The sequence below is a fragment of the Rhinoraja longicauda genome, chromosome 9 (assembly GCF_053455715.1).
Source record: "Rhinoraja longicauda isolate Sanriku21f chromosome 9, sRhiLon1.1, whole genome shotgun sequence".
Taxonomy (NCBI): Eukaryota; Metazoa; Chordata; class Chondrichthyes; order Rajiformes; family Arhynchobatidae; genus Rhinoraja; species Rhinoraja longicauda.
This window is the reverse complement of record NC_135961.1, coordinates 40,864,819-40,879,285: the sequence shown is the minus strand read 5'-3', so window position 1 is coordinate 40,879,285 and position 14,467 is coordinate 40,864,819. Positions and strand designations below refer to the sequence as shown.

Sequence of the window (14,467 nt, the reverse complement as noted above, 5' to 3'; positions counted from 1 at the left end):
TCCAGGGATGCTACCTGTCCCGCACCAGCACCAGCATCGGCAATTTCTTGTTTCTGCAAGTGATAGGTGAATACAGGTGAGGGGGGTTTGCTTGGCAGATGGTTTGGCAAAGGCCAGAGATGAAAAGACAAAAGGCTGATAGGTAAAGAGAGAAGAAGTATTACATGTGAAGCCAGAAGAAGGGTTATAGGTAGAAGGGGATGAGGGTAGGGAAAAGTGGGGGCAGGATTGTGGGAGAAAAGGGTGCACATCGAGGCAGGATAGGAAGGAAGGGGAGCATGGGTCTCGACCTGAAACGTTACCCATTCCTTCTCTCCAGAGATGCTGCCTAACCCACGGAGTTACTCCAGCATTTTGTGTCAACCTTCGATTTAAACCAGCATCTGCAGTTATTTTTCCCACACAAGGTGGGATGTTTGTTGGTTAGTTACTGAAAAGGTGGGAGACTGTTTCCGGGGGGAGTGGACGTGGACTACAGGAGACCCCAGTGGCTGTGCCTATTGCAAATAGGTATACCCTCTTGGGAACTGTCGGGGCAGAAGACGTTTCCAGTCCGAGTGGCGGACCTGTTGGCAAGGATACTCGACAGGGGAGACCGAAGTCTGGAAGAGCCGTAGTGGTCGGTGACTCCATAGTCCGAGGGACGGACAGAAGATTCTGTGGCAGCAGGAGGGACTTGAGGATGGTCTGTTGCCTCCCTGGTGCCAGGGTTCAACACATCACAGACCGGCTTCAGAAAATCCTAGCGAGGGAAGGCGATCAACCTGAAGTCGTTGTGCACGTGGGCACGAATGACGTCGGGCGGAAGAGGAAGGAGGTGCTACAGCGGGAGTTTAGAGAGTTGGGAAAAACGCTGAGAAGTAGGACGTCGAAGGTAGTTATCTCTGGACTGCTACCGGTACCTCGTGCTGGTGAGGCCAGGAACAGAGAGATAGAGGGTATGAATTTATGGCTGAGGGACTGGTGCAGAGAGCAGGGATTTAGATTTCTGGACCACTGGGATCTCTTCTGGGCTAGGGGTGACTTGTACAAAAGGGACGGGTTGCATCTTAACAGCAGGGGGACAAACATTCTGGCAGGCAGGTTTGCTAGTGTGACACCTGTGGCTTTAAACTAAGTAGTGGGGGGGAGGGGTTAACAAATTGTGAATATGAAGATGAGGTAAAAGGGAATACAGGAGATATTGCAAAAGACTCGCGGAAGAATGGGAACAGAAGTTCTAGAGCGGAAAAGAAATTAAGGGCAGGGCCAATTGTGAACGATGTGAGAGGGGAGGTAAATACAGAAGTTAAAGTGTTGTACTTAAATGCGCGTAGTATAAAAAATAAAGTGGATGAGCTTGAGGCTCAGTTAGTCATGGGCAAGTATGATGTTGTAGGGATCACTGAGACATGGCTACAAGAGGACCAGGGCTGGGAACTGAATATTCAGGGGTACACAACGTATAGAAAAGACAGACAGGTGGGCAGAGGGGGTGGGGTTGCTCTGATGGTAAGGAATGATATTCATTCCCTTGCAAGGGGTGACATAGAATCAGGAGATGTTGAATCAGTATGGATAGAAATGAGAAATTGTAAGGGTAAAAAGACCCTAATGGGAGTTATCTATAGGCCCCCAAACAGTAGCCTCGACTTAGGGTGCAAGTTAAATCAGGAGATAAAATTGGCGTGTCAAAAATGTAATGCTACGGTGGTTATGGGAGATTTCAACATGCAGGTAGACTGGGAAAATCAGGTTGGAAATGGACCCCAGGAAAGAGAGTTTGTAGAGTGCCTTCGAGATGGATTCTTAGAACAGCTTGTACTGGAGCCTACCAGGGAGAAGGCAATTCTGGATTTAGTGTTGTGTAATGATCCTGATCTGATAAGGGGACTAGAGGTAAAAGAGCCATTAGGAGGCAGTGATCACAACATGATAAGTTTTACTCTGCAAATGGAAAGGCAGAAGGGAAAATCGGAAGTGTCGGTATTACAGTATAGCAAAGGGGATTACAGAGGCATGAGGCGGGAGCTGGCCAAAATTGATTGGAAGGAGGCCCTAGCAGGGAAGACGGTAGAACAGCAATGGCAGGTATTCCTGGGAATAATGCAGAGGTTGCAGGATCAATTTATTCCAAAGAGGTGGAAAGACTCTAAGGGGAGTAAGAGACACCTGTGGCTGACAAGGGAAGTCAGGGACAGCATAAAAATTAAGGAGAGGAAGTATAACATAACAAAGAAGAGTGGGAAGACAGAGGATTGGGACTCTTTTAAAGAGCAACAAAAGTTAACTAAAAAGGCAATACGAGGAGAAAAGATGAGGTACGAGGGTAAACTAGCCAATAATATAAAGGAGGATAGCAAAAGTTTTTTTAGGTACGTGAAGAGGAAAAAAATAGTCAAGGCAAATGTGGGTCCCTTGAAGACAGAAGCAGGGGAATTTATTATGGGGAACAAAGAAATGGCAGACGAGTTAAACCGTTACTTTGGATCTGTCTTCACTGAGGAAGATACACACAATCTCCCAAATGTTCTAGGGGCTGGAGAACCTAGGGTGATGGAGGAACTGAAGGAAATCCACATTAGGCAGGAAATGGTTTTGGGTAGACTGATGGGACTGAAGGCTGATAAATCCCCAGGGCCTGATGGTCTGCATCCCAGAGTACTTAAGGAGGTGGCTCTAGAAATAGTGGAAGCATTGGAGATCATTTTTCAATGTTCTATAGATTCAGGATCAGTTCCTGTGGATTGGAGAATAGCAAATGTTATCCCACTTTTTAAGAAAGGAGGGAGAGAGAAAACGGGTAATTATAGACCAGTTAGTCTGACATCAGTGGTGGGGAAAATGCTGGAGTAAATTATAAAAGACGAAATTGCTGAGCATTTGGATAGCAGTAACGGGATCGTTCCGAGTCAGCATGGATTTACGAAGGGGAAATCATGCTTGACAAATCTACTGGAATTTTTTGAGGATGTAACTAGGAAAATTGACAAGGGAGAGTCAGTGGATGTGGTGTACCTCGACTTTCAGAAAGCCTTCGACAAGGTCCCACATAGGAGATTAGTGGGCAAAATTAGGGCACATGGTATTGGGGGTAGGGTACTGACATGGATAGAAAATTGGTTAACAGACAGAAAGCAAAGAGTGGGGATAAATGGGTCCCTTTCGGAATGGCAGGCAGTGACCAGTGGGGTACCGCAAGGTTCGGTGCTGGGACCCCAGCTATTTACGATATACATTAATGACTTAGACGAAGGGATTAAAAGTACCATTAGCAAATTTGCAGATGATACTAAGTTGGGGGGTAGTGTGAATTGTGAGGAAGATGCAATAAGGCTGCAGGGTGACCTGGACAGGTTGTGTGAGTGGGCGGATACATGGCAGATGCAGTTTAATGTAGATAAGTGTGAGGTTATTCACTTTGGAAGTAAGAATAGAAAGGCAGATTATTATCTGAATGGTGTCAAGTTAGGAGGAGGGGGAGTTCAACGAGATCTGGGTGTCCTAGTGCATCAGTCAATGAAAGGAAGCATGCAGGTTCAGCAGGCAGTGAAGAAAGCCAATGGAATGTTGGCCTTCGTAACAAGAGGAGTTGAGTATAGGAGCAAAGAGGTCCTTCTACAGTTGTACCGGGCCCTGGTGAGACCACACCTGGAGTACTGTGTGCAGTTTTGGTCTCCAAATTTGAGGAAGGATATTCTTGCTATGGAGGGCGTGCAGCGTAGGTTCACTAGATTAATTCCCGGAATGGCGGGACTGTCGTATGTTGAAAGGCTGGAGCGATTGGGCTTGTATACACTGGAATTTAGAAGGATGAGGGGGGATCTTATTGAAACATATAAGATAATTAGGGGATTGGACACATTAGAGGCAGATAACATGTTCCCAATGTTGGGGGAGTCCAGAACAAGGGGCCACAGTTTGAGAATAAGGGGTAGGCCATTTAGAACGGAGATGAGGAAGAACTTTTTCAGTCAGAGGGTGGTGAAGGTGTGGAATTCTCTGCCTCAGAAGGCAGTGGAGGCCAGTTCGTTGGATGCTTTCAAGAGAGAGCTGGATAGAGCTCTTAAGGATAGCGGAGTGAGGGGGTATGGGGAGAAGGCAGGAACGGGGTACTGATTGATAGTGATCAGCCATGATCGCATTGAATGGCGGTGCTGGCTCGAAGGGCTGAATGGCCTACTCCTGCACCTATTGTCTATTGTCTATTGTCTATTGTCAATGTTCAAACCTCCCAAGTGGAATATGAGGTTGCATTCTAATGCATTTTGAATGTGAAGTTTTTCTCGTGAAGGTCCTCTCACAGTGAGTGTGAAGATCAATCAAAATAAAAGAAGATTATTTTAATACGTAGTTATCTAATTATCTCTGCACAAGTTCTGGTGTTCACCATTTATAAAGTAAGCCCTGATTATGTGACCAGAATAAATGTAGTCTTAAAGCAAAGCCAAACACACTAATTGAACATCCTCGATCATATATCATTAATGAAGCAACAGCATGGGGATGGAGATTCACAGCAGCATTGCCAAGTTTCTATACTTAATTTTTATTGATACTTTTGTCCATTACTAATTGTCCCTTTTAACAACTTGTTTTTCAGCCAGCTTGCTAAGCCACTTAAAAAGAATACTAAGAATTAGCCATATAATTTTAGTTGTTGGCTATGCCTTGAGCTGCTGAGCCACTTGGAATTCTCTCTCTGAACGTAGAACAGTACAGCGCAGTAACAGGCTCTTCAGCACACAATATCTGTGCCGAACATGATGCCAAGATAAACTAATCTCTGCATGCACGTGATCCATATCCCTCCATTCCCTGCATTTCCACATGTTCCAAGCGCTCACCACCCTCTATGTAAAAGAACTTGTACCACACTTGTCCTTGAAACCTTGCCCCTCTCATCTTAAAGCTATGCCCTCTAGACCATGACATTTGCACCCTGGGTTAAAGGTTCTGTCTGTCTACCCTATCTATGCCTCTCATCATTTTATATACTTCAATCAGATCTCCGCTCAACCTCTGACGTTCCAGAGACAACAACCCAAAGTTTGACCAACCTCTCGATATAGCAGATATCTCCTAATCAAGGCTGCTCTCTTGTCTCATCATTTGGTCTTTAAAACATAATCAAAGTATATTTAATACACACACGTGTGTGTGTGTGTATATACACTGATGAGCCAAAACATTATGACCACTGACAGGTGAAGTGAATAACATTGATTATCTTTTTACATTGGCACCTATCAAGGGGTGGGATATATAAGGCAGCAAGTGAACAGTCAGTTCTTGAAGCTGATGTGTTGAATGCATGAGAAATGGGCAGGAGTAAAGACCTGAGCGACTTTGACAAGGGTCAAATTGTTATGGCCAGACGACTGGGTCAGAGCATCTCTGAAATGGCAAGGCTTGTGGGGGGTGCTCCCGGTTAGCAGTGGTGAGTACCTACCGACAGTGGACGGAGGAGGGACAAACCATAAACCGGCGACAGGGTGTTGGGCGATGCGCGAGGGCAACGAAGGCTACCCCATCTGGTCCGAAACGACAGAAGGTCTGTGGCACGTCACAGAAAATGTTAATGGTGGTCACGGGGAGAATGTGACACAATACACAGTGCATTGCACCCTGCTGCATATGGGGCTGCGTAGTCACAGACCGGTCAGAGTGCCCATGATGGCCCCTGTCCACTGTCAAAAGCGCCTACCTTGGGCACGCGAGCGTCGGAACTGGGCCTTGGAGTAGTGGAAGATGGTTGCCTGGTCCGATGAGTCCCGCTTTCTTTTAGATCACGTGGATGGCCTTGTCCGTGTGCGCCATTTACCTGGGGAAGTGATGGCACCAGGATACACTGAGAGAAGACAACAAGCCGGTGGAGGGAGTGTGATGCTCTGGGCAATGTTCTCCTGGGTCCGGCCATTCAATTGAACATCAATTTAACACGTGTCACCAACCTAAACATCATTGCAGACCAGGTACACCCCTTCATGGCAATGGTATTCCCTGATGGCAGTGGCCTCTTTCAGCTGGATAATGCGCCCTGCCACACTGCACACATTGTTGCGGAATGGTTTGAGGAACATGATGAAGTGTTCACGGTGTTGCCCTGGCCTCCAAATTCTCCAGATCTCAATCCGATTGAACATCTGTGGGATGTGCTGGATCGACGAGTTCGATCCATGGCGGCTTCACTTCAAAACTTACAGGACTTGAAGGATTTGTTGCTAATGTTTGGTGCCAGATACCACAAGACACCTTCAGGGGTCTTATAGAGCATGCCTCGGCGGGTCAACGCTGTTTTGGTGGCACACGGAGGACCAACAGCATATTAGGCAGGTGGTCATAATGTTTTGGCTCATCAGTATATATATATATATATAGAAATATATATATATACACATACATACATATACACACAAACATGTACATATAAATACATACACACATATATATATATCATATATATATGAGATTATATATATGTGATATATATGTGTGTGTGTGTATTTAGGAGTGATCTTATAAATGTGTATAAGATCATGAGGGTAATAGATAGGGTGAATGCACGGAGTCTTACCTGGAGATGGGGAAAAGGGGAATCAAAAACAGAGGACATAGTTTAAGGTGATAAGAGGATAGATTTAAGAGGAACCCAAGTGGCAACTATTTCACACAGAGGGTGGTGGGTAGATGGAACGAGCTGCTGGAGGAGGTAGTTGTGGCAGGTACTAATAACAACATTTAAAAGATATTTGGACAGGTACATGTATAGGAAAGGTTGAGAGGGATATGGGGCATACAGTGCCCTCCATAATGTTTGGGACAAAGACCCATCATTTATTTATTTCCCTCCGTACTTCATAATTTGAGATTTGTAATAGAAAAAATCACATGTGGTTAAAGTGCACATTGTCAGATTTTAATAAAGGGTAATTTTACATATTTTAGTTTCACCATGTAGAAATTAGAGCAGGGTTTATACAGAGTCCCCCCATTTTAGGGCACCATAATGTTTGGTTCACAGCAATGTCATGTAAATGAAAGTAGTTATGTTTAGTATTTTGTTGCATATCCTTTGCATGCAATGACTGCTTGAAGTCTGCGATTCTTGGACATCACCAGTTGCTGGGTGCGTTCTCTGGTGATACTCTGCCAGGCCTGTATTGCAGCCATCTTTAGCTTATGCTTGTTTTGGGGGCTAGACCCCTTCAGTTTTCTCTTCAGCATATAAAAGGCATGCTCAATTGGGTTCAGATCATCGGGTGATTGACTTGGCCACTCAAGAACTGACCATTTTTTAGCTTTGAAAAAACTCCTTTGTTGCTTTAGCAGTATGTTTGGGATCATAGTCTTGCTGTAGAATGAACCGCCGGCCAATGAGGGATTTGTTTGAACTTGAGCAGATAGAATGTGTCTATACACTTTAGAATTCATTATGCTACTGCCATCAGCAGTTGTATCATCAATGAAGGTAAGTGAACCAGTTCCAGAAGACATACATGCCCAGGCCTTAACACCCCCACCACCGTGTTTCACAGATGAGGTGGTATGCTTTGGATCTTGGGCAGTTCCTTCTCTCCTCCGTACTTTGCTCTTGCCATCACTCTGATATGTTAATCTTCGTCTCATCTGTCCACAAGACCTTTTTTCCAGAACTTTGGTTGCTCTTTTAAGTACTTCTTGGCAAAGTGTAACCTGGCCATCCTATTTTTGCGGCTAACCAGTGGTTTACATCTTGCAGTGTAACTTCTGTATTTCTGTTCATGAAGTCTTCTGCGGACAGTGGTCATTGACAAATCCACACTCCTGAAGAGTGTTTCTGATCTGTTGGACAGGTGTTTGGGAATTTTTCTTTATTATGGACAGAATTCTTCTGTCGTCAGCTGTGGAGGTCTTCCTTGGCCTGCTAGTTCCTTTACGATTAGTAAGCTCGCCAGTGCTCTCTTCTCAATGATGTCCTTTTCGGAATGGCAGGCAGTGACTAGTGGGGTACCGCAAGGCTCAGTGCTGGGACCCCAGTTATTTACAATATATATTAATGATTTGGACGAGGGAATTGAATGCAACATCTCTAAGTTTGCGGATGACACGAAGCTGGGTGGCAGTGTTAGCTGCGAGGAGGATGCTAGGAGGCTGCAGAGTGACTTGGATAGATTAGGAGAGTGGGCAAATGCATGGCAGATGCAGTATAATGTGGATAAATGTGAGGTTATCCACTTTGGCGGCAAGAACAGGAAAGCAGAGAATTACCTGAATGGTGGCCAATTAGGAAAAGGGGAGATGCAACGTGACCTGGGTGTCATGGTGCATCAGTCATTGAAAGCAAGCGTGCAGGTGCAGCAGGCAGTGAAGAAAGCGAATGGTATGTTAGCATTCATAGCAAGAGGATTTGAGTATAGGAGCAGGGAGGTTCTGCTGCAGTTGTACAGGGCCTTGGTGAGACCGCACCTGGAGTATTGTGTACAGTTTTGGTCTCCTAATCTGAGGAAAGACATTCTAGCCTTAGAGGGAGTACAGAGAAGGTTCACCAGATTAATCCCTGGGATGGCAGGACTTTCATATGAAGAAAGACTGGATAGACTAGGCTTATACTCGCTGGAATTTAGAAGACTGAGGGGGGATCTTATTGAAACATATAAAATTCTTAAGGGGTTGGAGAGGCTAGGTGCGGGAAGATTGTTCCCGATGTTGGGGAAGTCCAGAACCAGGGGTCACAGCTTAAGGATAAGGGGGAAGTCTTTTAGGACCGAGCTGAGAAAACATTTCTTCACACAGAGAGTGGTGAGTCTGTGGAATTCTCTGCCACAGAAGGTAGTTGAGGCCAGTTCATTGGCTATATTTAAGAGGGAGTTAGATGTGGCCCTTGTGGCTAAAGGGATCAGGGGGTATGGAGAGAAGGCAGGTACAGGTTACTGAGCTGGATGATCAGCCATGATCATATTGAATGGCGGTGCAGGCTCGAAGGGCCGAATGGCCTACTCCTGCGCCTATTTTCTATGTTCCAAACAGTTGATTTTGGTAAGCCTAAGATTTGGCTGTTGTCTCCAAAAGCCTCTTTGACTTTCATTGACACAACTTTGGTCCTTATGTTGATAAACAACAATAAAAGTTTCCAAAGGTGATGGAAAGTCTAGAGGAAAGACTGTGTACTGAGAGCTCTCTTATACCTGCATTAAAGTGGCATTTAAACACACCTGAGCAATTACAAACATCTGTGAAGCCATGTGTCCCAAACATTATGGTGCTCTGAAATGGGGGGACTATGTATAAACATAGCTGTAATTTCTACATGGTGAAACCAAAATGTATAAAAATACCCTTTAATAAAATCTGACAATGCACTTTCACCACATGTGATTTTTTTCTATTACAAATCTCAAATTGTGGAGTACAGAAGCAAATAAATAAATGATGGATCTTTGTCCCAAACATTATGGAGGGCACTGTATGTACTAGCACAGATGGGGCATCTTGATCAGTATGGGTGAGTTGGGCTGAGGAGCCTGTTTCCATGCACTATGATTATCACACATAGTCTATGCTTTATTTGGGATTAGAGTGAAGAATTTTGCTACGTTTTGGAGGCATAATTAGAAATCTTGCAATCAAATTACAATATATAGTAGGAATAAAGTGTCCACAATTTTGCCTGTTAAATTGCCCACAATTGGGTAAATAATCAAAAGAATTTTAAACTCAAATCACATCCAGCACGTTAATCTTCTGCAATGTTTATGCAGGTTCCAAATACATTGTTCTGGAAGTCACCATGACAACAAAACATACACCTCCTCCAAATCAGATTAACCAGCAGATTTTCTGTTGATTGACCTTGTTCACCAGACTCAAGCCAGATCTTAAAATAAAAAAAGAAAATGCTGGAAATTGTTAACCTTTTTCAAAGACCAAAGATTCCAATGCACAGAATTAAAAATAAACTAGAACACTGACTTATGTAAATCAACAATGCAGGAATATTGTTATCATTATTCTGTTCCCCACACTGGAGGATTTACACCTGCCCAATAATTCTATACTCAAAGCACAGTACAATGTTAATATTCACCGATGAACACTCCTACCTTGATTGGTAGGAGTTTTCGTTTGACTGGTTTAATCAGGAGGCCCTGGTACATACAATACTGAGACTGCGTTGCACAGAACATGGCCTGTCTTGAGGGCTCCCAGGGTCCTAGTGCACCTCCTTTGCTTCTTTCAACAATTTAATTCGCCTATCTCTTAAACATGACAGATTAAAGTTCTATTCACTTCAATACAATTATATATTGGCATGGACAAACTAACTTTTGTTAACTATATACATGTAAAGCTGAATCATAAACAGCATGTAGGAACAAACTTGCGTAACTCATCCACCAAGCGTGAATAATTTGACATTTATATCACAAAAAATGACTAACACAGTAGCATGCAATATTTTTTATGGAGTAGGCTATCCTGATAATCCAGAATAATTCCAAGGCCCATTCATGAGAAATATGTTTCAATTTAATCATGCATAACTACATATTATATACATCATAGAATAATACGGCACAATACATGCCCTTTAGCCCACAATGTACCAAACATGATGCCAAGGTGAACGCTTATCAGCCTGCACGTGATCCACATTGCTCCATTCTCTAAATATTCATATGCCTATCAAAAATTCTCTTAAATACCACTATCGTATGTGCCTCTACCACCACCCAGAAAGCATGTTTCATATTTTTATTTTATTCCCCCGTTTCCCCCCTGAAAGCTTTTCACTATACCTCGGTACACATGACAATAAATAAATTAACTAAACTAAAACCCCTTCCTTCCACATCCCTCCACGGATGCTGCCCAATCCACTGAGTTCCTCCAGCACTTTGTCTTTTGCACAAGATTCCAGCATCTGCAGCTTCTTAAGTCTCCATTGAATTTATTTCATTTATTTGCCTTTACTTTTGTTCAACAATGTATATGAATGAGTTTCTGTTACTAATGTCTTAACTGACCTCCTCATCATCAAAGGGGGCTGGAGGGGACACTGCCTCAAAAAGGCAGCCAGCATTATTAATGACCCACACCACCTTGGCCACACTCTCATCTCACTGTTACCAACGGGAAGAAGATACAGGAGCCTGAAAACCGAGACCTCCAAGTTGAAGAACAGCTTCTTCCCAGCAAACATCAGGCTCTTGAACACTGCACAACACTAACCTCAGCAACTAATCTCCAGCATTTTGTGTCTTTTCTAATTTCACTCTCCAAGTTCAGAAGCAGCTTCTTCCCAAAAACTTTAACTGCATATGAATACTGCAAACACCAACTAAACTCTGAACGATGAACTGCATTGGTTGCATTAGGGATTTGGGGCTTTTGTTTTGTTTTGCACTAAGATTGGTTTTTTTTAATTGATGAAACTTTCTTTGTTTTATTTATAAGTACTATGTCGACAGGCCTGTAAAGCTGCAGCAAGTAAGAAACACGCTTCTGTTTTGGTACATGTGACAACTAAACACTTTTGACTTTGAACTCTTGAAGAAACAGCAGATGGTGCAATTTTCAGTCTTGCCAGCAGGCGTCTTTGACTGGCCTGAGTAAAGCCTCAAACCACGAGTGCAAGAACAGAGCGAACGTGTTGTTTCAATCAGTCTGCACTTGTTTGAAATCTGCACTGTTACTTTGCCCTCCCCTCGGCAGTAGCGAGGACAATAGATTTCTGAAGCTGAGCAACTTCCTCCTCGTAAGACGCAGATGAACTGCTGCAACTGTTAGCTCAGGAAGAAAAGTTTTCCCTTGTCAGCGTGGGTGTGGAGGTGACAGGAACCTTCCTTCCTTCCTTCAGCATTGCTCGTGCTGAAGCTGCTAGCTCGCCCAGAACCAGGCTGGTTTGTTTCTATTCAACTAGTAATTCTCGACAAGGCTGGTCTCCTGACATTTTCTCCAGAGAATGCGCTGCCCTGTTGAAGTTTAACTAGTCGTGCTTGATATTGATTGATTGGCGAGGAGAGGAGAGGAGAGGCGAGGGGTGAAAGAGAAAATGGGCAAATTGTTTTCGAAGATATTTGGGAGCAAGGAGATGCGTATTCTGATGCTGGGTCTGGATGCTGCTGGCAAGACCACCGTCCTGTACAAACTCAAGCTTGGACAACCCACCACCACCATCCCGACGGTCGGCTTCAACGTGGAGACAGTCACCTACAGGAATGTCAGGTTCAATGTGTGGGACGTGGGGGGACAGGACAAGATCAGGCCTCTCTGGCGCCACTACTACACGGGAACCCAGGGCCTGATCTTCATGGTGGACTGCGCTGATCGAGACCGAATCGACGAGGCCAGGCAAGAGCTCTACCGTATCATTAATGACAGGGAGATGCGCGACGCTGTCATCCTTATCTTCGCCAACAAGCAGGACCTGCCCGAGGCCATGAAGCCCCACGAGATTCAGGAGAAGCTGGGACTGACCAGGATACGAGATCGCAACTGGTACGTTCAACCTTCCTCGGCCACCACTGGAGATGGACTCTACGAAGGGTTGACCTGGCTCACCTCTAACTTTAAGACATAGAGTCCAACAGCATGGAAACAGCTCACTCAGCCCAACTCGTTCATGCTCACCAAGATGCCCCAACTAGGCTTATCCCACTTGCTCGCATTTGGCCCATATTCATCTAAACATTTCCTATCCATGTACCTCCCCAAATGTATTTTAAATGTTGTTATTGTATCTGCCTCAACTACCTCCTCTGGCAGCTTATTCCACCTACCACCCTCTGTGTGAAAAAGTTGCACCTCAGGTTCCTATTAGATCTCACCATAAACCTATGTTATCAGGTTCTTGATTTCTCTACTCTGAGTAAAAGACTGTGTATTCACCCTATCTATTCCCCTCATGATTTTATACACCTCTATAAGATCATTCCTTAGCCTCCTGTGCTCCAAGGAATAAAGTCCCATGCCCTTTTGTTCGGGCCCTTGAGTCCTGGCAACATCCTCGTAAATCTCTTCAGCATTCTTTCCAGCTTAATGCATCTTGAGAAGAATGTTCAAAACTTCAGACTTTCTTCACAAAAAATTCCACACCCTGTTTTCAGCTTGGTGGTCGGCATGGAATTGATTCAACTAATGAAAGTCCCTTGCATCTTGGAAAGACTGCAGACACTGAAGTCCCTTGCATCATGGAAAGACTGCAGACACTTTGTGTTTTTTACTTTGAATTGGTATGTGAAAAATATAATTGTTTCTCCCTTGTACTGTTAATGTACCAAGAGAAGAAGGGCTGATACCCAGCTGTTCAGTTTAAATTACTTTTATTACATTTTAGAGATAAGCTATAGGATGAAAGTGTTTGACTAATTGATTTCAGATTATAAAGTTCAACAGAAGTTTTGTAAAAAGTAACTACACAAACTATGTTTTCAATTTATCTCTGCGGTCAAACTCTTAAGCATTATGTAGCATTCAGAATTTATTTCCAGCAATACTGTTGTTACATGTCTGGGAGGATTCTTTTTCACAGAACATCGATTTTTTTAATGGATGAAAGACACAAAGTGCTGGAGTAAATACGTAGTCAGGCAGCATCATCGGCGAACATGGATAGGTGAAGTTTTGGGTCAGGACCCATCTTCAGACTTTTAAATCTTTATTTTAGCAGTAGGAATATGTTATTTTATGTTATAGAGAACTGCAGAAATTAATCATTTTGGAGACCCAAGAAACTGCAGATGCTGGAATCTTGAGCAAAACACAAAATGCTGGAGGAACTCGAGGGTTATACAATAATGTGTGGTGGTAATATTCCAGACATGCTGCCTGACCAGCTGAATTACTCCAGCACTTTGCGTCTTTTTTTGTAAGCCAGCATCTACTGTTCTTTATTTCTACATTTTACTGCTCCACTGTGAAATATCCCCAAAATATGCCTACTTTGAAGAAGTCCTCCTCCTCTCTCTAGTGGGAGTTCTGTAAGACCCTCTCTCACTGCTCCCCCTCTGCGATTCCTCTGCTTTCCAGCTCAATGACTGTTCTGACCCAGACTTGCTACTAAAACCACATGTGTTTCCTCAGTGCTTGCCTGTGCCTCCATCTTGTGCCTCGTGGCCTCTAGCACTGGTTCCAGGCCTCCCAGTTTGGTGCCTGAAGAAGGGGACTGACCTGAAACATCACTGATCCTTGAACTGCAGAGATACTGCCTGACCGCTGAGTTACTCCAGCACTTTGTCATTTTTTGCTGTTGTAATATTACTGTTTTTTTACACTCCTGTTACTTTATGTGTAAAAAGTCAAAATATAAGTCACAAGGTGTATTTATTTTAATAATCTTCTTACAAATTTGCTATTAATTCAGAAAGTAATGTGATTTCCCAATAAACTTGAAAAATGCATAACTGCAAAAACTGAATCAGTATGCCCTGCTTCAGAAACCTGTGACTTGCTGAGTTTCATGTTAATCATACTGCAATGACTGATTGTTCAAACTGTGCTTTCGATG

General features: G+C 43.7%; 2 protein-coding genes across 2 annotated transcripts in view; one reads left to right on the top strand and one right to left on the bottom strand.

Moving 5' to 3' along the window:
• The window catches only part of srsf7b (serine and arginine rich splicing factor 7b), a 32,520-nt gene extending 22,368 nt beyond the window's left edge, over positions 1-10,152 (bottom strand). Inside the window, exon 1 of the mRNA XM_078405281.1 lies at positions 10,062-10,152. The gene's annotated coding sequence lies outside the window, so the exon portion shown is untranslated. The remainder of the gene's footprint in view (positions 1-10,061) is intronic.
• Positions 10,153-11,598: 1,446 nt separating this feature from the next.
• LOC144596663 (ADP-ribosylation factor 6-like) lies at positions 11,599-14,336 on the top strand. Its single transcript, XM_078405282.1, has one exon. It carries the CDS (start codon positions 12,014-12,016, stop codon positions 12,539-12,541), a length of 528 nt encoding a protein of 175 aa, XP_078261408.1. The 5' UTR covers positions 11,599-12,013; the 3' UTR covers positions 12,542-14,336.
• The last annotated feature ends 131 nt before the right edge of the window (positions 14,337-14,467 follow it).